Raw genomic sequence first — 24,919 nt, 5'->3', positions numbered from 1 at the left:
TTAGACCCCCACGGGGGCCGCTGCCTGGCTGTTTGATGTCTGCCGTGGAACTGGGCTCTGCGTATTTGGATCCGTTCTGCTCTAAAAACTTCAGGCAATTTATTTATTTTCTTTTAAGGATAAAATGAGACTGTTTATCACTCAAACTTGAATTAATAGCAGGTCTCTTATCAACAACTCAGATAAGGCTCTGCCAGGTCTCTCTTGCTAGCTCCCCAACTCTTTTTGTTTAAACTTTGTTTAACATTCTGATTACTCAATTATCTCTTAACGGACATGGGTCACTTCTAGAATAATGCCGCCATGAAACGTGGGTGTATAAATGTAACCTCAAGTCTCTGCCTTCAATTCTTTTGTAGACAGACCCAGGAATGGAACTGCGGGATCACATGGTGACTCCACACAGCACACTGTGAGTAACCTCCAAAGCTCTTCTCCATAGTGGTTGAACCGATTTACATTTATCCCACAAACAGAGCACGAGGGTTCCAGTTTCTCTAAAACCTCACTAATACTTGTTCTCTCTCTCTCTTTTTTTTTCTTGATACTAGCCATCCTAATGGGTGTTCAATGTGTGTGTGTGTTTAAAGATTCTTTATTTTGAGAGAGAGAGAGAGAGAGAGAGTGAGAGAGAGAGAGAGTGAGCAGGAGGACGAGCAGAGGGAGACGGAGAGAATCTCTAGCAGATGCCCCACTGAGTGCAGAGCCTGACTCAGAGCCTAATCGCACGACCCTGAAATCATGACCTGAGCCAAAATAGACAGTCGGTTGCTCTACTGACTGAGCCACACAGGCACACACAATATGTGCCTTTAAAATATAACTTCCAAGGGCACCTAGGTGGCTCAGTTGGTTAAGCGACTGCCTTCAGCTCAGGTCATGATCCCAGGGTCCTGGGATCAAGACCCGCTTAGGGCTCCCTGCTTGGAGGGGAGTTTGCTTCTCCCTCTGACCTTCCCCTCTCATGTTCTCTCTCTCTCTCAAATAGATAAATAAATAAATAAATCTTTTATATATATATGATATATATAAAGATACATATATATATTTTAAAGATTTTTTATTTATTTATTTGACAGAGAGAGATCACAAGTAGGCAGAGAGGCAGGCAGAGAGAGAGGAAGGAAAGCAGGCTCCCCGCCGAGCAGAGAGCCCAGTGCGGGGCTCGATCCCAGGACCCCGGGATAATGAACTGAGCCGAAGGCAGGGGCTTTAACCCACTGAGCCATCCAGGCGCCCCTATATATATTTTTAAATATATTTTAAATATATATATCTTTCAGGATACATTTCAGAGTTTCCATAATTCCATAAACAATGACGAGTTTTTGACCACTGAACGCCTTTCATCCTATAAGAATGTGTTAGAAAAAAGACTTCTGCTAAAGAAATTGACACCTCTTGATTTAGACCAAGCAAGTCTTTGTTTTGCAGAACAAATGTAATTAAAATGAACAAAAAAAGCTATAAATTATTAGGCTTTTATTTTTGCTGGTTCTATGAGATAGATCTCATTTAATCTCCATAACAATCCATAAACTGGAAGCTGTTAACTCAAGTTCACAGGTAAGCAAGGTGAAGTTGGAAGGAGCCTCGGGTCCCATGGCTAGAAAATGCTGGAGCCAGGATTAACCTCAGCTGTCTGAGTCTAAAAGCTGTGCTTACCCTTTCTACACAGAGTCTCTTCTTAACTTGGGCCAACATCCAACTGCTCTAGCTCTGAATCCAAGTAGCAGTCTCCATACTAAAAACGCTGCTGGCATAGAGCTTCCAACCAAAAGGAAACGGCGTATCTCAAAGCTAATAAAAATATGCAGAGTTTAAAAGAGGAGCTAGTCCAGCTCTGTCATTTTAAATAGGAAGAACTCATGGCTTTCAGATTTCTTTAAAGGTGTCACTATTAGTGCTCATTCAAAAGCAGCCTGCTCTGTATGACAGTGAGTAATAAAGCCCCTCCCAACTTGAAATATCTGAGTAGAGAGGCATATAGTAATTGAACTGAATAGCATATCAACAATTCAATTACAGGGTGATCAGCTGCTTTCTGTACATTGAGGAAGGTTGTTTTGCAATTGTGTAATTCTTTAAAATGAGTTAACCTAGCGATGTTAGATTTCCTGGTATGTTTCTACTGAATGCTGTGGCTCTAATCAAAGAGTCCACTCCTTTTTCTCATGTCTCACCATCCCAACTGTGAAAAACAAAAATAGGAAGGCGCTTTACCGGCACACATTTTCCACACTCCTATATCATTTCTGATAAATCTGGAATGAAATGCATTTCTGGGTTAAAATAATTTTCTTTCCCATCCAAAAAGTAAATCACTCGCATAGGTTTCTGAGATGTCAGTTACCTTGAAATTGTTAGTTTCTCAAGTATCCTGCCCTCATTTGGTCTTGGGACAAATGAGATCCTTGAGTGGATAAATTAGATCCTTGCTCAAGTTTTAAACATGTTAAGAAATGAAAACAAGGTCTATCAAGTTTTTAAAGGAAAATGGTTTGCGGTGGGGGAGTAGTTCTGGTGCAAACGGCCTTCTCTGTGTGCAGCACACTTGTCCTGAGGAGATGGTACTGCTCTTCCAGGGACCGCGATGACCTCAGCTACTCAGTGGCCAGTGCCACACACACCCGCAGCTGCCATCTGGGCACCACAGGCGCCGCTGATGGTCACGCATGAGACACAATAAAATGGGGTAGAAGGTCTGGATCTAAGTCCCTGTTATTCTGTTTTACTCTCAGTAGGATCTGGGACAAATGACTTCTACAGAAGTGTTTTGTAAACTGAGCATATAATGTGAGTTCAGGGATAGTCGTTATAAGCCAAGGAGCTATGAAGACTTCTATGACTTGAGGCACCTGCGTGGTGTAGTCGGTTAAGTGTCTGACTCTTGGTTTTGGCTCCGGCCATGAGACTGAGCCCCGCCACGGGACTCATGCTCAGGGCAGAGCCTGCTTGAGGGTGTCCGTCTCCTTCTCCTCTGCCCCTTCTCCTCACATCCTCTCTCTCAAATAAATAGTAAATAAAACTTAAAAAAAAAAAAGACTCCTGTGGTTCAACTTTGGACAATTTACAGGAAGATTTTCACAGCATGGCCTCAGAGAGTGTTTTCTGATGGTGTCTGATCAGAAGAATCATCCGAGGACCTTATTAAAAACACAGATTGCAAAGTCCTGCCCCAAAGGTACTGAATCCGAGTCCAAGGGAAAGGGGGGCTGCCGCCAGCTGGGGAAACTGGCTGCGAGGTTCTGACGAGGCGAGGACAAAGCGGCTTTTAATTTTCAAACCCAGAGGAACTTGCTCCTTGTAGAGACAAGTCCGTCTTGTATTTCTTCTTACCAGAAAAGAGATATTACACGTTTTGTCATAAAGCCATTACGTTTCTGAATATCAAGAGTTCATTTCAAACCATGATCCTTAGGGATTCAAAAATGCACAAGTGAGAGAGAGAAACAAAACGTGGGTGAGGGGGGATGAGAATACACTGTATTTTAGTAGGAATTTGATCATTTGTTAGTTTTTAGGTTTCCAATCTTCCAGTTTAACTGTTCTTAAATGTGTAATGGGATTTCCTAGTATTTTTTTTAACGTCCTTTAAAACCCTTTTTAAAAAAGCATTTAATTCACTTTGCAACCCTGGCACAGGCAGAGAACAATCACCAGCTGGTGTGAGAGAGGCTGCTGTCAGTTCTGGTTTTCCTGTGATAGTCCCGTGTTTGGTACGAAGCCTGGACACACTGCCTCCAATGTTCGAATGTTATGAACAACACAGTCTGAGTGTAGCTTTTTTTTTGGTCTGATTTCATTTTATTCACTTTACTGCTTCTTAGCCCCTGCTCCCCCACCTTAAAGCTGTGGGACTTGGCCCAAGAGATACAGCTTCTTGCTTCCTTGTGGAGAATGGAAATCGAACCCACACCTCACAGGATTCCTGAGAGGAATACATGAAGTAATGCATAGGGAACTTATTATAGTGCCTCATACTAGTAATACATGAAAGCTGTTACCTAAATTAGTTTGAACTTTGTGTAAGTTTTGTCCACCTCATTTTTGAAACTTTCAGTAATAAGAGCTGAAAGGAACCTCTAGGTCTTCTGGCCCACCCACCCACAGGGGTACATCACTGCGGGAAACGCAATGCTCTGACTGAGGATGAACTTCAGGGCCCCTCTTCTGCATCCTGGGATATCCCACCTCCCCACCTTAGCTGTACAGAGCTGTTCGATCCGGCATTCTCAGGGGGCATTGCTGGCGTCTTGATTGGGATACTGTTATTTGCATGGGTCTGTCCCACACATCCTGTCCCACTATGTGCCAGCCAGGATGACAACCAACAATGCCTCTGCAAATTTCCAAATCCTCTATGGAGAATGATGATCCCCCTTCTGCTACTGAGAAACTGTGGATAGAGCAAGACTGTAGAGAAGTCATCTCTAAAGAAAGAGCATCATACCAGGGGTTCCACAAGCTTCTCCTTGAGCACAGTTCTTTTCCCTGTGTGACCGGAGCCTGCCACAGCTCACAGCCAAGTACCCTAATTTCCCCTTCATTATGTATGTCCTAATGCATTTTAAACACCGCTGCCACTATCCCAGTTCTCCAGTTTAAGACCAGCAATGACTTGTAGACACAGATTGGAATGGTGGGTACCGGGGTTGGCAGGCTGGCAACTGGGGAGATGTTCCTTAAGGGCACAAACCTGCAAGTGTAGATAAATGAGTTCTAGAGCGCTAAGGAACAGTCTGATGATTTTGGTCCCCAATATTCGTCTCCAGTCTCATTTCACATTGGCAAGTGGGCTCGGCCTCCATTATTTGGACTTGATTCTAATCCCCGTGTTTCCAGCACAACTTACTCTTCAATTTTTTCCCCAACAAGGCTAGTTCGTGCTCATCTCCTGCCTGAACTTGTCTCCTTGAACCTCCTGCACTGACTTGGGAGAGAGCCAGTGAGTGACTGTTCATGTTTCTCAAGTTCACCCTTCGCAACCTTTTGGTTCTGCCCAGTCCTAACCTCATTCCGCTAGGTGCCCCTTCGCCCTTCTGGAACATTCTTCAAACCACCAGAGGAAGAAGGGAAAGATTTCAGCACGCAAGGATATGCAGGGCTCAGGGGCAGACCAGGGTGCCTCTGGGCTGCTCCAAACGCACTATCTGATGGCAGCGTGGATAGGGCTCTGAACGCCCAGCAGAGCGCACAGGAACCTTTGCCGCCGTTGGCACTCACCGGAGGAAATGGACATTCTACAGCCGATGAATAATTCTCTTTTAAAGTGCAGATGAATAAAGTGAGCTCCGCCAATTCCTACCTTCATGGAACTTTATTTCACGGAATTTCAAAATAGGATTTACTCGGGTCATTTAAAAATGTTCTCAGAGCAACAACAATCCCGGAGCAGCAGCACTGCAGGAAGCGGGGCACATGCCAAAGAGGAAAAGCGACACAAAGAGAGACACGCACCTTCCAACGCTGATGACTTAATTAGAAGAAGGCTTACTGTCTCGAACAATGCCACCGCGATTGTTTCTTAAAGGCCGACCTTCTCATGCTGATAAACAGCACCGCAGACGGTGTCAATCCAACATTCTGGGAAGCCACATTTCCGGCTCGCTCTAGGTGTCCTCTAGAGAGCCGCCAGGATGCACTTGCTTGACTGACATACGTCACCTTCTCCGACATTGTGGTTACAGAGACGGGTCTCCTCCCGGATGCAAGCAGTAGTAACCACCTCCACCACGAGCATGGCTGGGGCCCCTGCCCACGTGTTGTGGCCTAAGCAATGGATGCGGACTCCCTCTTTCAGTCACAATGACGTTCCGCATGAGGTACTCTTACTGGACCCATTTTATGGATGAGAAAACCGAAGCATAACTGACTTGCCCAAGAGTACACAAAGTAAGCCACAGCACCAGTGTGGGGGCCCAGCAGGCTAGCAGAGATGCTGTTCACTGTGACACTGTCCGAGACCTATCATGAAAGGGGAGGGGAAATGGCCGCCACCACTGTCACACGAGGTGGTGAGGCAAAAGCAAAAGGCTTGTGATTGACTGCCGTCTCTCTCATCGCGCTGTTAGGAAAGCCGCAGCCCCAGGATGGGGAGACTTGCCCTGGACCCTATCATTGACAGGTGATGGTGCAGAAAGCAAGCCAGGGGTCCGGCACAAATCTGAGTACTCCTTCTCTATGCTGCTACAACCTGGAAACGTCACTTTGTCAGAAGACAACACAGATCCCATACCACACAGCAAGACATCAGTAAGATCCAGTGTACTCAGGATTTAAGAGAAAAATGTTCCTTTAAGAAGTTAAATGGAGGGGGTGTGCCTGGCTGGCTCAGTTGGAAGCACATGCAACCCTTGATCTTGGGGTGTGTTCGAGTCCCACGTTGTATGTAGAAATTACCTAAAAATAAAATCTTTAAAAAAATTTTTAAAAATTATATACGAGGTTTTCCTTTGATGTGGCATTCAGGAAATGAAATGAAAAAGGCAGGAAAGAGATCGTACAGCATGCTAAGAGCAACTCTCTGTAAGAGGTGTATCTCCCACCACTCTGCCCCTGGTTTACTGGTTTTGTTCTTCCTGATGTGTTAATGTCACCATGGCAACGATATCCCGGCTGAAGCAGTAGCCGCTTGGCTACTTTCCCATAACTCACATTCCTTTGCTAATGCTCCCACATCTCCATTTTCATTCCAAACGTGTTTTTTTTTTTTTTTTAAAGTCTTGGTCTTTAATGCTGTAGAGCCTGTACTAGGAATTAAATCTAATTTACTCTATCTTTGAAAATATGGAACAACAGAAATGAATGTGTTTATGTGTGTGTCTTTGGTCTTTGTAAAGAAAGATATTTAATGTTGAAAAAGTTAATAGGATGGTTATGGGGGCTTTTTCTTTTCTTTCATTTGCTTTATTGTATTTTATTTTAAAAAACAAATTGTATAGTGCAGGGAAAATATATCAAAAATATATTTTCATTGGCCCCTCCACTCAAACCAAAGTAGGGTCTTCAGAAGTGCTGCATCCTTATAAAACCATTACAAGAGTCCCACTCCTACTGACGTCACGGGCACCCTTCTTTGTGGAGGAGCTGCTGTCTTTTCTAGCGCCATCTAGTGGTAGCCTTGATTGGGACTTGACAGTCTAGAACCTGAGGCCCCGTTTAATAAAACACCCTGAACGGAACAAAGCTTGGTAACAGCCATGGGTGACTGGCCCTTTGTTCTAGCCTTCTTGTCTTCTACCTTTGTCTTCTACCTTTGTTCTTGCCTTCTTGTCACCTACACTGTTGAATCACAAATCTTCCTGCTGCTCAAATAAACTTGCCCCTCGGCACCTGACGTTCAATCTGTGGGTTTGGTGCACTCGCTTAAAATCCCAGTATTAGAATCCTGTGGATTTCCCATCCCCCTTCGTGTGCTGATGTCAGTTTGGGAAGCAGTCCCCTACCACCAGGTGAGTTTCCGTTTGAAATCTGGAGAGTAGGGAGAGGGCTATGGCTGGAGGAAAGTGGATTTACACAGGGGCTGGCTGCCCAGGAGTAGGAAGCACGGGTGCCTGCAAGTTATTGGCTCCTTTACTCTCAAATTCAATAAATATTTATTGAGTCCTTCCCAGTACTAAGTGCTAGACTATCCCTGAGGGATTCCAAAATGGGTACTAATACACAGGTCTGTATTTTTTTTTTTTTCAAGCTTTCATTTATTTATTTATTTATTTTTTGGACAGAGAGAGACACAGCGAGAGAGGGAACACAAGGAGGGGGAGTAGGAGTGGGAGAAGGAGAAGCAGGCTTCCCATTGAGCAGGGAGCCCAATGCGGAGCTCGATCCCAGGACCCTGGGATCATGACCTGAGCTGAAGGCAGATGCTTAATGACTGCGCCACCCAGGCATCCCTACACAGGTCTGTCTTTGAGAAATTCAAAGTCTTGCAAGTGTTAAGGATGTGGGAACTGCATTTCATTTCACCCGTATGTGTGCCCACATAGGATTGTGGAGATGGTACAAGCCAACTGCTTAACAAAGAAGCTGAAACTTCTTTGTTAAGAAGTTTCAATAAATTACAACTATTTTAATAAATCATTATTACTACAAATTTCACCAATAGAAGAAAGGAAGAAAATAAACATCTACTGAGCCCTTATTCTGCAACAAGCAGGGTCCCACACGCTTTCACGCTGTAGCCCTCTGGCCGAATGGGGTGCAGCTGTATGCCAATGTACCATTTCATCTAAAGCAGATAAAGGGCTCTCAGGCAGGAAAAAAAGAGGGGGGGGGGAGGGGAAAGTCCTGCCTTCTTACAGTACAACAACTGAGGAATGGTTCTCTGAAATAAAATACCTACCTCTCCTAAAAAACATCTACACGGCAAATAGGTGGCTGAGTCTTTTTTTTTGATGGAAAAGACAAACTTCATGTGAAAGTGGTGATCACGGCGCTCAGCACATGGTGAGTACTGGGGGAGAGGAGGTCAACCAGGTGGGAAGATTCTGTTCCAGGTGAGGCGCTCAGCAGGGAGGGGGAATGAGGCATCTTCGCTCCCAAGGGGCTTAGCTGACAAGCAGCGTGAGTCAGACACACCTTAGCATACACACGAAAGGGTATGCAACGTCTACTGTGTGAGAGGGAGTCAGAGTGTGAGAGGGAGTCAGAGTGTGAGGAGCACGTCCAGGGACGCGACAGGGGTAGCAGCTTACTTCAGGAGGTCAGAGAAAGCATCCTGAAGGAACAGGATGCAAGCAGCCTTCACACAGATGGAAAAACTGAGGTTTTCACAAGAGAGGCAAGCATGTGGCAAAATCTCTGGCAACTGGAGACCTCTCTTGAGATTTACCTCATTTCTAATTCTTCTGAAGTTCACATAGCGTGAGCTGGGGAGAAATCAGGACTTTAAAGCTTCTAGGAATTTTTATTTCTCTTTTGCAAAAACATTTTAGTTTTACTTCTGGCGGTGGTGACGATGGTGATTTCTCGTTACATAATGAAAAAGGCAAAATATTCCCTTGGAGCAAAAAAGGGCAAGTCCATCGGAGGAAAACTGCTCTGCATAACTACTTAAGGGATCATTTTCCTTGGAGGAGGGAGTTACATTTCTACATAGGTAGAAAGACCTGAGACTAACAGTATCTCAGCTTTGTTCTAAAGAACTTTCTGTGCTGATGGAAGTGTTAGGTATTTTGTGTTAATACATAGCCACAAGCTACAGGTGGCTATTGAGCATTGGAAACAGGTTATTGAGAATGAGAAATAGAATTCTGAATTTAAATGTAACTTAATTTAAAACTACTTCCACTAGATGGTGGCTACTGAATTAAGATGCCCCAGGTGTAGAGAAAACAGGGTTATCCCTGTCATTGGCCCCAGACACTAGGTTAAGGTCTTGGGGTCCAGCTGGAAGAGACATGATAAAAAGGGTTTCCGCTGCGGTGGAGCGAGATAGACTCTGCCTCTGGAGGTTGAAGAAGGGACCCAGAGTTACCCGGGGAATGGGTCAGAGCCTATGGACTTTCAGGGCAGTGATGTCCAGAACCAGTCCTTCAACTTTGCTTTTCTGATCTGATCAGTCCCTGCATTTTTAGAAAAGTCATGTTTGGTATTATAGCCTAGACTCTGCTGTGCTTTGGGGAATTAAGAGAGAGACTATGTTGTATCATTTAGCACTTCGGAGCCTAAACAGATTAGTAGAGTAGGGGCGGTAGGTCACTCCAGTCTGAATCTCCAGATCTAGCCCTTAACAGGAGCTCTTAATGCTTGCTAGGTTGAATTTAATTGAGAAAGGAAATCTCCAGATGATGTTTATCCATGGGCATGGCTTTGCTCATGCACATGCTGAACCATATTGATCTTTAATGCAGGTAGAGTCTGACACTTTTATTTTTTCACTTTTATTTTTTAGCGGTTCACTTATGTAAAATAAAGTAACCTTTCGTACGACTTAATTGAGTTCCAAATATGGCCTGGGACCTGCCAAAATCTTGTTCTAAATATCTGATATTTGAGAAAGGCTGTCCCATGGGCATGTGAACCAGTCAGTGATCTGTGACACACATGCCAAGTTCTATCACATATAATTAGAACATCATCAAGCTAAGGACCTGGGCGACAGTCCCTCAGCCTCCCTGGGCCAGAAGCCTTCACAGACAGATAGACAGGACGGGGTAGCTGGAATCGAGCCTTTTGAAATATAGTCCTTAAAGGTATTGTCAGCTATGAAACTCACTGTCCTTCATAGAAGAATTCACGTGATAAAAATCATATTTGAGTTATTCCACATACACAAGAAATGGTCTCCATAGATAACTGTAAGATCTTTGTCAAAAAATGAAAGCCATATCATCCATGCTTCCCTTTCTACGACATATATCAAAGCCCTTAAGGCCTAAACTTATCCTCCAGTTGTGCTCACTGGTTCATTCCAGCTGTGTGGTAACATTTGCTTTTTCTGTTTCATCCTCAGACGTCTTCATGTGTATACACTTAATCTGCAAACACCTGAAATCCTTTTGGAAACAAATGAAGTACAACACTCAGACCCAAAAATCCCTCATTCCTCCCAGAGATCAAAACCAAAAAGGACTCAATGGCAGGACCGAGATGAGGATATTTTATTCAATTATCCTCCCCAGATGGGGAGTTGGATAATCATTTATGGGAGAAAAGTCAATGACACGAGGGAAGATTAAGTTGGGTGGTCCATTATATTTGATGGAAAAAAACTCTGAGCCAGCAAAGTATTAATCTATCTCAATCCGTAAAAGGAACCTTGCAGGCACCCACATACTAATTTGGCCTTCAGTGACCCCAGTGCAAAAGGCTCTTTCTGGAATGAGAATCACTAGCAGCTCTCGTGTGTCTTAGCTACATTCTCCTCCCCAGGAGAGCTAGAATGATTTGCTAAGAGAGCAAGGGTCACGCATCCATTCCGACCGCGTCGATGCCACGTCAGCAGACTCATTTCGCAGGATGAAGAACACCAAGGCTGCATCGCGGCACGAAGCGGCCCCTCCACGGACTCCCCGCAGTGGACCCATGAGGCTGACCGGGTCTTCATGCAAAATCCAAATGGAAATACTTGGGGTATCTTTCATACCGATCGCAAAAGCATAATACAAAAATCACAACCGACGTCATCATACGAATCAAGGGAAGGTGGAAAACAGGCCAGTGCACTCTAAGCAGTGACCAGAATTGCAGCTCCTAGGTACAGGGTTACCACTGGCGAGGCTCTGCTTTCCTGCTGCATGAATCAGCTAGCCCTGCAGAGAAGCCCAGAAAGCAATCTGCTCTGCTGTGTACTCCCCTCAGCGACACCGCGTTTGTTTCTGCCTCGTATCTGCTTGGGAAACACGTATCTACCGCACGTACGAAACGATTCCAGGACAGCTGTCCTTGCTCCTGTACCCCAGCTCTCTGCCTACAGGGAGCCATCGTCTAGGTCATGCCCTCAGCCCAGAGAGAGCTACGGAGACTGTATCTGCCTTTCTCCAGGGATCTGTCACAGCCAGCGAGCAGGGATCACAGCCCCCTAAGACAAGGGCTGCTGTTGCTTTTTAATTTACCTCTAACCATCTAATCAATATCTCGTTCAGACCCAGTGCCTGACGCACGTGATTTATGGTTATGATTTGCAGCGAGCTCTTAGCATGTAGGGCTTAATGATCCTTCCTTTATTGTTCTGACCAGATAAAATCTGTTCCCATCTGCGTTCTGGGGCGGTCTTACTCTCAGCTGCTGTTTCTGCCACACCCTCGAGGGACATGTGACGCAGATATTGCCCACTGAAACTGGGCAAGGAGAGGCCCCGGTCCCAAAGTGCAGATGCCGGGTTACTAGATAATAGAATTGCTAGAGATTTGGAAGCTAAAACGAGTTTCTTGAAGCTGTCTACAAAGACTAGTTCTTCTCAGACATCCTAAAGCGAGTCATCGATCACCCACGGCAAAGGGGAGCCTAGTGTTGGTGTGTAAGCGACCACACAGGCCTCCTATGAAGTACAATCAAATTAAACCACAGCCTTCAGCTCAGAGTGCTGGCAGGCCTCATTAATTAGGATGACTGGAGAAAATGCTTCTGTAAATCAGTCAAAAGTCTCAATTTTAACATATATTAAACAAAACACAATGTGATTATTTTAAATGAGAGGCACAGTTAAGGGCAACATGGATCTGAGATCTCTATTGATCTTTAATCGATAAATAAGCATTCGTTTGTAATTACATTAAGACGTTCATTGTCTTAATGTAAATGGATGGTTTGGAACTGCTCGAAGGAGTCTGAAAATACTGTAATTTGTCCTCTTAAATCCCTTAAACATTGCCCCAGTCTTATTTTCAGCAGCATCAGGAGGTTTCTGAACAATGGCACAAAGACAAACTTCAAACACTACCCTGCCATAAATTTCCCTAATGTCCTAATTAGAAGATGTGACTTAATGAGGTTTTCATTATACTGTGAATTACAGAAATAAAACCAGAAGAATGCATCTTCAAGACAAGGACTTCAGTTTTCGCATTCACGTGCCCCTATGAAAGAGGTGCTTAACTTTGTCCTTCAAAATGTCAAAGTAGGCTTTAGGACAGCCATGTCACTGAATCCCAGGGACACGCTCCGTGCAGTAAGAACGTAGCTCTGTGGCGACACAAGCTAGTGGGCACTCCTGAGTCGTTTAAACCGATAAAGGCTTCCAGCAAGCTGAAGACAGAGGGTAGAAAATAGCTTTTTATACTAGTATAATCTGAGTTCTTATTAATTTTTTTAAAAAAGATTTTATTTATTTATTTGACAGGGAGAGACAGTGAGAGAGGGAACACAAGCAAGGGGAATGGGAGAGGGAGAGGCAGGCTTCCCACCAAGCAGGAAGCCCGATATGGGGCTCGATCCCAGGACCCTGGGATTATGACCTGAGCCGAAGGCAGACACTTAACGACTGAGCCACCCAGGTGTCCCAGTTCTTATTAAATTTATAGAACTAATGAGTTATTAGAGGAGAGGGAGAAATGAAAACCTAGACTCTAGAAAACCTAGAGTCACGTAAGAGAGACAGAAGGCTGGAGTGCTTAGGAGCGTTGGGGCGGAAATCCTGCCTTTCCTAATTTGCTGGCTCTGCAATCCCAGACCAGCCACTTCTTATTGCTAAGCTTTGGTTTCCTCTTCTCTAAAACATGGATAAATAACACTTTTCTTGATACTGGAATAAATGAGATAAACACACGTAGCCTCACAGGAGTGACCTCAAAGACAGTATTACTTCTACTTTAGCAGTATTGCTAAAGGTAGCACCAGTAAATGGCCTCTCTCCTGTCTCATCTAATCCCCTTTTCCTCCCACAAGTAAGGTTCTAGCAAAAACACCACGTCACATGATATGTTCGAAATCCCAGTGCTGATGCCGTCCTCGCTGACGACGTGTTGGACCCTGTGCCCCGTGCTTTGCATACGCTCCCTCTTTAGTCACCCAGTGAGGGAGTGGTGATATTTTGTTGCTATCATTCAATTTCATAATTCACACTGTTTCATCTTACCAATGAGGAAACTGATGGACACTAAGGAAATTTAAAGCCAAAATTGGAACCCAAGGAGTCTGGAACCTGAGCTCACACTTTTGGGCTACTCCTCTATCCTGCTTCCTCCTTCCTTTCTGTTTCTGACAATGAGGTGTGTCAGGAGCAGGCCCAGCCCCAGACTGGTGTTTACACTCAGAACACGACTACTCCGCACAGCTGAGCTGCTATCCAGGGGTACACATGATACTGCAACTCCTTCCTCCAGGAATATGAACTTACTCAGGGTATGGACTCTTGCTACTCATTAAGAAAGTCTGTCCGGGAACAGAGGATGAAAGCAAAACACGGTCTCTGTGTTTTGGGTTCTGAAGTTTGCATCTCATCCACATCGTCCACCCTCTTCCCATCTGCAAGGTCAAGACCGTGCCAGCCAAAGCACTATTAGCACCATCTGACCCATTTCTAAGAGTCTCAGAGATTTCTGCTTGGGGAAGCATTTGTACTTTGTAGTCATGATTCCTCGAATCACATCTTCTACATATTCAGGTCTGTATATATCCATCCCTGCCTCCCTGCCCCCCCATGATCATGGCTTATTTTTCCCATTAGGAAACGGCAGCAAGAACATGCGGTAGGAGAAGTCAAAAATCACAGCTTTCACTGACTGGCAGGCAGGACCCGTAGAAGTCAGTGGTCCCACCCCCCTCCTCGTGCTGGACAAGGAGGGCTCAGAACGGTTTCACATGCTTTCAGGGCGGGGCACAGCGCCCTGCTCTTACCCTCGCAGTGAAGTCCACAGCAGCCGCCCGGTTTAACAGCAGTGTGGCTACGTTGATATTTCCATAGTGAGCAGCTATGTGGAGCGGAGTGAAGCCACTCTGCAAAGAAAACAGAGCCGACATTCAGCTGATTCCGGCCGGCCCCTTGTCTGACCCGTTAATACCATAACCCTGCCCCAATCAAAGTGAGGAAGCAAAATATGCTGAGGTCCACATTCCATTCTGTGCTAGGTTTCTTTCAATTACTGCCAATTGTTCGTAGGGTTTCAAATAAATGCCAGACTCATAGGCAGAGGAAAAGCCAGGAAGGAACCAGGGGTGCAGACTGAATAATTTTAGTAATCCAGCAGCAGGACTATACAGAAGCCAACGTTTCAAAACACCAGAATAGGGATGACAAGAGAAATCTATTGCTCGCAGAAGGTTTGGTTAGTACCACTGTTTTGTTATCGATGATAGAATTGTCCACTGAAACTCCTTGTCGAAATTCAATTTGCTTAATATATTCAATACAGAGTAAGTGCCAATTTTAATGATAAAAGCAATTTGGGGGAAGAGAACTACAATTGGTCTTGTATGATGGGTGACTGCATTTTTAGAAAGAATCCACAAGCTGGTCTCTTCATTAGCAAATGCCTATTCGATCACACATTTTTTCTAGCTTAGTCACACCAAGGTCATTTTACTTCCTTGAAAAATGCTAAAACATGCAGCGATTCACTTAGTCCCCAAAGATTGAAACCTTATAGGAACTAGATGCATTTCTAAGTTGTTAGCAAGCTTCTTAGCCATGCTAGCTATCTTACTGAGTCTTGTGGGAAGGGTGGGAACATTGGCACCATTCAGAGGTAACTTTCATTTTGCTGACACCAATGAGGCTAAGTGTCATGCAGAACTCGGGAAGAACTGGTCCTGGACGAGTAGAATGACAGGGTTGTCTGCAGCTTTAGGTAGAGCTGATAAGCATCGAAAGAGTCAAAACTCTTCCTCTCACCCAACTCTACTGCAATATCCTTCAGTCTTAAGGATTCCTCGTTCTTCCTTTCCAACACCAGGTTCAGCTGCAGAAAGCCCTGGTAATCAAACTACTATCTTCTCTGGCACATGCTACTTTGGGGGCGGGGGCATAAAGCAGGTATCTAGCCTACAGAGGCGATGCAAAGAAGGAGGGAAAGAAATGAGGCAGCAGCACTAGGTAATGGGAAAATGATGATGCAGGTACAGATTATATGCACATGTTTATAGATATATATATATATACCTCTGTTGTTCTATTCACCACCATCTAGGTTAACACATTTGGAAGCAAAGAGGAGGAAAAAATGAACGGTTAGTTTGCTCTCGGTGACATGGACGGCAGCAAGCTCGTGGCAGCTAAGTAATGAGGATGGAAGCTATGGCGGGAGCACAAGAGGCACAGAAAGAAAGCTAGACCGAATGAAGGGTTACACGATGGCCTGTTCCAAACACCACATTTCCTTCACAGAGACATTCAGGTCATACATGTCAAGGCAATGGGAATGTTCGGCTGGGACTCTGGCTGCCGGCATGCTTTCCACAACTGACCAACACTCAGTGCATTGCCTCTCATCTTAGATACCGATCAAAGGTTGGTTTGCGCACATTGTTGCTAGCGTTTTGTAATTTTCCACCCTGGTGTTTGAGCTGAAGAGTTAGATACATTCAAAATATACGTTAGAAGGAAGGAAAAACCAGGTGCCTATTGATTGACCTTGGACGCGGCCTCCCTGTTAGATTGACCTTGGACGCAGCCTCCCTGTTAGCATGCATGGGGCGGCATCCACAGCTACCTTCTAGCTTGCAATGCTACCGGGGCTGCGGCTTCCGTTGGCTGACTTGGACACGCATTGTCATTCCTCCTAGTGAGGTTAAGGGTTCGGTGTGAGCTTGCCAAGAGGGAGACTGGGCATTCTTAGAGCATGGGTGCCTAACAGGAGAGCGCGTGGCCAGCTCCCCTCCTTCGCGCCTTACCTTTGACTCCACGTCCGCGTTGTTGTCATTCTGCAGCAGCAGGGCTGCGGCCTTCGTGTCGTCTTTTCGGGCAGCAATATGAAGAGCTGGAAGACGCACTTTTCCTTTAGTGTCATTTTCTAGCAGGAGGGAAACTACTTGATCATGACCTTGTTGCAAAGCTACCGCCAATGGTGTGAAGCCATCCTGCAAATAAATGGATGGGTCAAGATCGCCCTTAGTGTTCTTTTTGATTAACAAATAATCATGCGACCAAGTGACCAATTTTTGTTCAGGGCTGTTAAAGCTACCACGTTCAAGTAGACAGATACGTGAAAAGATGATACGTGTGTGTGTGTGTGTGTGTGTATACACACATACATATATGTCTTTTATATATATGTCTATATATATGTATAGTCTATAAATATTTATGTTTATATATTTACCAAAGCAGAAAATAATCAAAAAAATTTGTAACAAGTTTATGGGTTTTTTTTCCATTCAAAAGTAATACACATTAATTGGGTGAATTTTGAAAATACACAGAAGTACCACATAAAGAGGAAAAAGATACCATAATTTCAATATCCAAAAAATAATCGCAGTGAAGACAAATATGTTTCAGGTTAAATCCAGGCAAATTTTCCAAAGGATCTTTTTCAAGTAAGCTATAAAAATTTCCCCTGATATTTCAAAACTGGGGGAGAGGCCTGCCTGCCTCCACACTGCGCCTTGTTGCCTAACATGTATCTGGTGGTCAGTCTGTATATGTTAATTGATAAACCACAGTAACTGCTGTTTTAAAAAAGGTCTTTAAGAAACACTCTTGGATTCTCTGCCCAACGAAGGGAGAAGACACAGGGATCATGCAAAACAGGACTAGAATAAACAGAGATATACACTCAGGTCTGTGTACTTTGAGTCCTCCCACTGTATTGCCCTGGGACTTGATGAGAAGACAGCTACCGATTTCACCGTGGTTAAGTAATTTGTGGATGATCTAGAGTTGCTGACAGTGGAACCAAGAGCACAGAATAGAAAATCCTAAGACTGGCTCGAGTTTGAATTCTTCTATACTTTTATTGTCATGCACTCAAAAGAACATTTATACGTTGTTTTTATTAGAGAACTGGTAAGAAAGTTACTTACTTTATTTGGTCATGATATTTTATATTGGTAAGCCTTGTGCTACAAGTAGAGGGCTACTTCCAGTGGAGGTGTGTTCATACAGGAGAAAGAGAAAACCTAGTGAGTTGCACACTAATGTCTTGTTGGTGTGCCTAAAAGATCACCTTCATTATTCTTTTTATTGCTAGAAGACCAGACAAAGACTCCTACCACTTTTTTGACAGAATGCATATCAATGTATTTATATTTAAGGATGTGCAAAATATTAGCTCCAAACCCCAAGGGACAATATTGCCCAAATTCTTCTCATATAAATCCTTTCCTGAAGTCTCCTTATTAACTGTAGTGTGCAAACTATTTCTACCCTGGCTTCTATACTCACGCCATGTCCCCCACCCTGCAATGTCCTCCTCCTCACTCTCCGTATGCAAATTCCATCTACTCTTCATGCTTCGAGATCCTGCTGAAGTTCCAGCTGCCCTTTCACCTTTTCCAAGGACACCCAAAAGAGGGAAAGGATGATCATTAACATAGCTAGAAGGACTTTCCCGGCAGCCTTAAGAAAGATAAGAAAGGCTGGATACAACCAAGACATTCCCAAAAGAAGATCACAGGTTTGCACTTCAGGGCATAAAGTTTCGAATGTAATTTAATGTTATGAGAAAAGTAATCTACATAACTGTGTAAATCTGTGACCTCATTTTCATAAAGATAAATACGTATGTTGTGTACATATACCAAAAGGTCTTAACGAATAAACAAAATGTTATCTCTGGGAAAATTAACAGTGGCTTTACTTCTTTTAGCTTTTCACTGTACTTTCTCGTTTATGTAATCTATTACTTTTACAAAACAAAAGAAAAATACATGCTTTAAAGGATAGAATGGTAAAAGGAAAATTGTGTGCTAAGAGTGAACGTGGCATCTCATTTTTTTAAAACGTGGACAAAATCTAAGGGGTAAAAATTACAGCCCGCTTCTGGTTCTGGCTGTATTTTCTGCCAATATGATCTTTTCAACTAATAGGGCCTTATATATAAAGGCCCTATGCAAACTACTTTGCACCAGAAAATACACTGCAACAGAGACCATTGGCACCCACAAGAATGTGCTTCCTGCAATAAGCCAATTAAAGAGACAAAGATAACAGCTCTAAGGTGTCAATAGCTAAAATTAGCAGCTCCTGATTTTGGGTCCAAACCTAGTTTAAACAGTTTTGTTCTCTCTGTGCAGTTATTCTTAAAAGAAAAAATACATGGGGCGCCTGGGTGGCTCAGTTGGTTAAGCAACCAGTTCTTGATTTCGGCTCAGGTCATGATCCCAGGGTCCTGAGATCAAGGCCGGCATCAGGAGCTGTGCTCAGAGGGGAATCTGCCTGAGATTCTCTCCCTCCACCGCTCTCCCTGCTTGTGTGTGCTCTCTAAAATAAATAAATAAGTCTTAAAAAAAAAAAAAAGGAGGAAATTTACAAGCCCAAGGGAAACATGACAGAAGCCCCATGAGAACCTCCACCCCTTGTGCAAAATCTGGCACACAATAGGGATTTAGTAATTACTTGTGGGGGTAAAAGAACAAATACTTTTACCTCATGTTTCAGAATCTTAATTACTACAAGAAGGAAAATACGCAGAAAGATTCTAATAAAAACCACAATCATACCAAAGACTTAGCAGTAAGTTGGACTTAACATTTGCTTCTAAAGAAGAGAGACTTAGTGATCTGTACATCACAGTCTAAAAAGAATAGTATCTTTTCCTTCACAGGCCAAAAAACACTATGAAATCACTTTCATTGGGATATTTATATTATTTAGTATTTCTATCCAAAAATGGGAATGGATTTTTCTCTCATCCGTCAAGTAAGCACTGCTCTATGCCTACCAGATGCGTGTTCTTATTTACCAGTAGTTACTTCTTACCTACCCTTAGGACTATTACAAAAACAATACTCTCATGATAAAAATCTTCAACAGTATGGAAGGGTATAAAGTAAAAAGTATATATCTCTCCCGCTGCTCAGAATAAACCACTGAGAACAATACATTATGATTTTCATCTATTGGTGCCTATAGCTTGGCCTCATTTTTGGTAATGCTGAATAGCATTTTATTGTGTGAGTATCGCAATATTATCAAACAGGTTTCCTACTGGTGCATATCTAGGTTCATTCTGGTTCTTAAAAAATTGTTTGTACTAATTCTGTTGATGAACTTCCTGTATACTGTTTTCATATCCCCCTCTATCACATCTGTAATATAAATTCTTAGAAGCCGAATTGCTAAGTAAAAAGGTACATAAACACTACCTTTTGATAGTTACTGCTAAATGTTCTGCAAAAGTGTTACAACCAATAATCGACTTTACCAACACTGTAGGAAAGTTCCCGTTTCTTCTACTCTTCAAATTCTTTTCCTCATCTCCTGGGCGGAAGACTGGAACTCATTTTTAAACTGATTAATAAATTAATATTTCTTTGACTATGAGTGAGGATGTGATATTTTCATACATTTATGGTCATTTGTATTTCTTTCTGTGCGAACTGCCTCTTCATTTATTTAGTGGTTTCTCCAGAGGGCACGATCTCAAAAGCTAGGTGAAATTATGCAATTCCTCTATCACAATTTTTCTTGTGCCATTTGGAAAACATGTCAGAATTTAAGAGGAGCAGCATTATGACAGAGATAATCCTGCATCTGTTTTCATTATTTTGTTAAAAATAGAGAATACTCAAATGTTGATCTTTTAATATTAGCAATAGATTTCTAGCGATACACTTCACAAGGGAGCACAATCTTCCAACCAGTTTAGTTTAAAAAATAAAAACTGTGTTATGTAGGACAGTCCCAAATGACTTTAGTAACTTTTTATTTTAAAACAACCCTTCTATTCAAGACTGTAAAAATCTCTTCACTACCATGTTTACCCAACACTTAAAAGCATATAATAGTTTTGTTGAAAAGTGTGAATTAAATCTAGTTAACTGAAATATGTAAATTCAATCATTATAATTACACTAACATATTTGGAAAAAAGGGATTTCAAACTTGTCTTACTACAAACATATTTCAAAACAGTGGTTGCCTTTGAGGCAAAATTATAATAGATGGAAAAGTTTTCTAAAGCAAATACATAGATACTAAACAAATAACTCAACTATAAGGTAGAGCCAGGCATTTAAGAGCAGAAAGGGTATCTGTGCAATGGAAGATTCTTTAAAGGTTGAAAATTGACTTTCTAGTGCATTTCATAAACATTGAAGAATCCTCACTAGGACTGTATGTCTATGACCGTAACTAAAACTCTAATGGGACAGATTCTCCATGTTATAACTCCAGACTTACAAAATGCCCTGCAAACATGTGAACTTACCCACAGAAAGAACCAACATGTCTTACCTCTGTGGCTAGGCTCTGGCTCGCACCATTGTCAAGAAGAAACTTCACAACTTCCAAGTGGTTTTCCTGGGCTGCCATATACAATGGCGTGAAACCATTCTGCAAAAGAGAAATGAAATGTTTTTCTGTGGCTTTATTATAGCACCAATCTAGTTTTCCACGGTACTGATATTATATGTTCTAAGAAATGCTTGTGTATAATAATTTTAATGATACTTTCATGCAGAGATTCATTTTTATTAGAAAGCCTAAGCAGGACAGTTTAAGCAGAATTTATAATTCAGAATTATAGTTCATAATTTATAACTTGAGTGTAGCTCATAGCTAATAGTGTATAATTCACACCAATAGATCCACTTTAAATAAATAGGTACATTTGTTTAATCATCAGCCTCTTGTTGAGCGCCTACCAGGAGTAAAGAAGTTTCTAGATGATAAGAGGATATGAAGAAAAATACATTTGGCCATGTCCCAGTGAGTTTTTTCCCCACGCCAATAATTACCTATTTTTAATAAAAGATGTATACTTTCACATAAAATTAAGTTTCTGGAATAGTTCCTAATTTGGAAGGAATTTATATTAATTTCGAATGGCTTCAAACTCATCCAGGTGAGGTGACTTGGAGCAAAGGAAGGAACACCAATATGCTAAAGGGTATATACTTCAATTTCAAAATAGAATTTAATTAGTAGTTTATTTTTTGTAAGTTTCCTGCCTTGCATTTTTTTTGCAAGCACATGGTATTTTCATGTTCAGAATACATACACACATGCATCCATAAATAAATACATATATGTACACACATACTCTCTATATGTGTGTATTTATGTCTCTCTGAAATGTGGCCAGCTGCCCAAGAACCAGGATTCAAATACATGAAAATGTACACTGCATCTTAAGCTTTTTATTAAAATATGTTGCAGGGGCACCTGCGTGGTGGCTCAGTCCATTAAGCCTCTGCCTTCGGCTCAGGTCATGATCCCAGGATCCTGGGATCGAGCCCCACAACGGGCTCCCTGTTCCTTGGGAACATCTCCCTCTCCATCTCCCTCTGCTTGGGCTCTCCCTCTCTCTCAAGTAAATAAAATCTTCAAAAAAAAATATGTTGCATATGTGTGATTGCTCTCTAGAACAATTTATTTCACATCTATGAAATATTTTCATATGTTGCCTATATGTAATATTTTAAAATCTTCTTGCAAAACATACACATCAAAACATATTTTTCAAACTATAGCAAATTTTTTTTGAATAAATTTTTCAGAATACAGTTCCATTTAACTGAATGTTCTGGAAATTTTATTGTATACATTATATAACTGGACAGAATAAAAGTAAATATATTCTAAATAAAATGTACCAAATATTACTCAAACTTTGGTGACTCAGAAGGTTTAGGTTCATTGTTATAAATACCATTTACTATATGATTACCTTACTTATCTATAATTCAGCTTCTGGAGATGCATTTTTTTGGCTTTCAGCAAAGACTTTAAAAGTAAGTTACAAAGATCCTTGAGCTGATAAAAGTGAAGTCACGTAACAAATCTGCCGTACTTTATTCATCAGAGAGTTCCTCTATTCTGCTTACTCAATTTTACACATAATTGTAACAAGCTACGTTATCCAGTTGCAAAGCTCAAAATTACAGACACGAAATTAGAGGAAGGAGAATATGACACAGCATTCGAGCTACTTCCCTATAAATTAGCCACCTACTAACATCACCGAAGTTCATCGTTATTCTGTTCTACCATGAAAGGTTTTATCAACAATAAACATAGAACATGGAATAATTGTGACACAATGTATGTGTACATATGTGTGTGTGTGCACGTTTGTGTGTATGTGCCTGGCATGTTTCATCTCCGTCACTCTGCTCAGACCTATGAGGAAAACTGACAGGTAGTTTAGGATTACCCTTACATAGCTATTTTTTCATTTCCTTAATTTGACCAAAATGGAAGATCATTTTATCCTTGGTTGAGTTAAATATCCTTTAAAAACCAAAACAAGAGAAAGAAAAAAAAAAAACCTGTTAAAAATATTAAGATAGAAGAGAAAGAAAAAAACAGGGTAGATTTTGCAATAGTTCAGGATCTGTCTTTCCTCATCAGCTGAAATTTCTAGATGGAAGGTTCAGATTTTAGGAGCAAAATTCTTCAGAAAAATTTTGAAAATGGATGTTATTCTCTCAACTTCAGGACAGAGTTTTTTGCTGTAATTGACAATTACCTAAGGAACACTAGTCTACCCACAAGTATCTGGCTTCTGGCACAATGGAGGTAGGCTGTTCTTGAGTTTACCTTCCAGAACAAAACCTTTCATGACCCAGGAAGATAATCCAAAACCAGGTACTGAGGTTTAAAAGATGCTGTTCTTACAGACCTGGGGCTTCCAAAGAGAGATTCTTAAGAATCACAACTTTTAAATCATCCCACATGCCTTTTCCACAACAGCAGAGTGTGAACTGGGTGGGGCTGGAATTACTCAAAAAGAATATGTCGATAAGGATGACAACAAGATTGGGCCCTGTAATTCATGGTCTTCCACAATCGCTTTTCTCTCTCTCTCTCTCTCTCTCTCTTTTTTGAGTGCTTGCCATTGTCATTTTTGGAATGGTCACATTCTTTCACACTTTTTCATTTTTATAAATTTTTATTGCTATATAATTCACATACTGTAAAACTTACCCATTTAAAGTGTACAATTTAGTGGGTTTTAGTATATTCACAAACTTGGGCAACCATCCCCACTATCGAATTCCAGAACATTTTCATCATTGCAAAAAAGGAACTCTGTACCATTAGTATTCACTCCCATTCACCCCTCCCTGAGGCCTCTGGCAATCAGTCATCTCCCTTCTATCTCTATGGATTTGCCTCTTCCGAACATTTCATATAAATGGAATCACACAATATAAGTTATGATATATTGATATATATTGAATGCTGTTGAATGGTCTCATTTTATTTCTGCTGTTCATAGTGATAGAATGTTTCTGGTGTTTTTGTTTTTTCCTCTATAATGGAAATTTCCATTTTATAGGGGGTACGTATAGGCGTGTGTGTTTATTTTGTTTTGCTTCAGTTTGGGTCACCAAGCATCTGTTTCCCCTTCTGGCAATATTGTTCCAATTTTCTTTAAGGGACCTACCTCTTCCCCTGAAATGCAGGTAGCGCATGTCTTGGCCATCTTTGAGACAAATTAGCCTGCCCTTCTTCAACCACAGGGTGGGCATAGGTACAAGATATCTCCTGTTTGCTTTTCCAGGTCTACTCTCTAGCTTTCTCAATTCCGTCTTCTGACAAATCCCTCCTTCCCTCCCCCCACCCCCAGCTGGTCTGTAAAGACCACATCGAAGGGCCACTTTACCGCGTAGCTGCTGATTACTCTCTCATTTCAACTATCTAGTTTTCAAAGCTTTCCAAATGTTTCTTTAGCTTTCTGTTCTATGTATTCTCCATGTAATTTCAATAAATTTCCTTTTCCGTTCACGTTAGTGTTTATTGTTTTAATCCCAATAACACCAACTAGTACAAATCTCATCTATCAAGAAAGGATCAACATAGCATGAGAACACATAGAACTCATATACACTATTTAGTTATGGTTCTAGGGAGTAATTATGAGCATCCTTTGGGAAGACTGAATAAAAATATTATCATTACTCTCTTGTACAGAGAGGCTTAAAGCACCAATAATTCAATGTGTTGTCACTGCACAACCTGCGGCTGAAATGATTTTTTGTAAAAGAGCATCTGGATTGGGAGAATGGTCCAATTTTAGAAAGAATGTTATTTTTCTTTTAAGAGAAAAAAGTACACCACTGTTTTTTTTTAAAAATTAATTTCCTAACTTAGGAAATTTCCAAAACAAAGAGCTGGCCAAAATGGAACATATGGGTGCCCAATTTACATTTTTTTTTCCTGTAGCAACAATAGACTTAATTTTCAAAAGGCAGAACAGCTCAAGATTGAGAAAGTATGCTCTTTGATACCTGATTTTATCCATTACCTTCAACACCTTCTGCTCGGAACATTTATTATGGTGTTATCAAAAGCATACAAATATGCAGACCTATGATTTTATAGACCATACCGAAGCATGCTGCCTAATATCCACCCAAATAAAATAAAATA

At 41.8% G+C, this 24,919-nt stretch overlaps 1 protein-coding gene across 1 annotated transcript in view; it reads right to left on the bottom strand.

Annotated features, from left to right (window-relative positions):
• The window catches only part of ANK3 (ankyrin 3), a gene marked incomplete at its 5' end in the record, with an annotated part of 330,132 nt that overhangs the window by 191,717 nt on the left and 113,496 nt on the right, over positions 1-24,919 (bottom strand). Inside the window, 3 exons of the mRNA XM_080822938.1 lie at positions 14,281-14,379; positions 16,273-16,458; positions 20,777-20,875. Of these exons, the coding sequence (XP_080679064.1) occupies positions 14,281-14,379; positions 16,273-16,458; positions 20,777-20,875 (384 nt within the window). The remainder of the gene's footprint in view (positions 1-14,280; positions 14,380-16,272; positions 16,459-20,776; positions 20,876-24,919) is intronic.

The sequence above is a fragment of the Martes martes genome (assembly GCF_963455335.1).
Source record: "Martes martes genome assembly, chromosome: 14".
NCBI lineage: Eukaryota > Metazoa > Chordata > Mammalia > Carnivora > Mustelidae > Martes > Martes martes.
The sequence above is the reverse complement of the archived record's forward strand: the minus strand, read 5'-3'. Positions and strand labels throughout refer to the sequence as shown.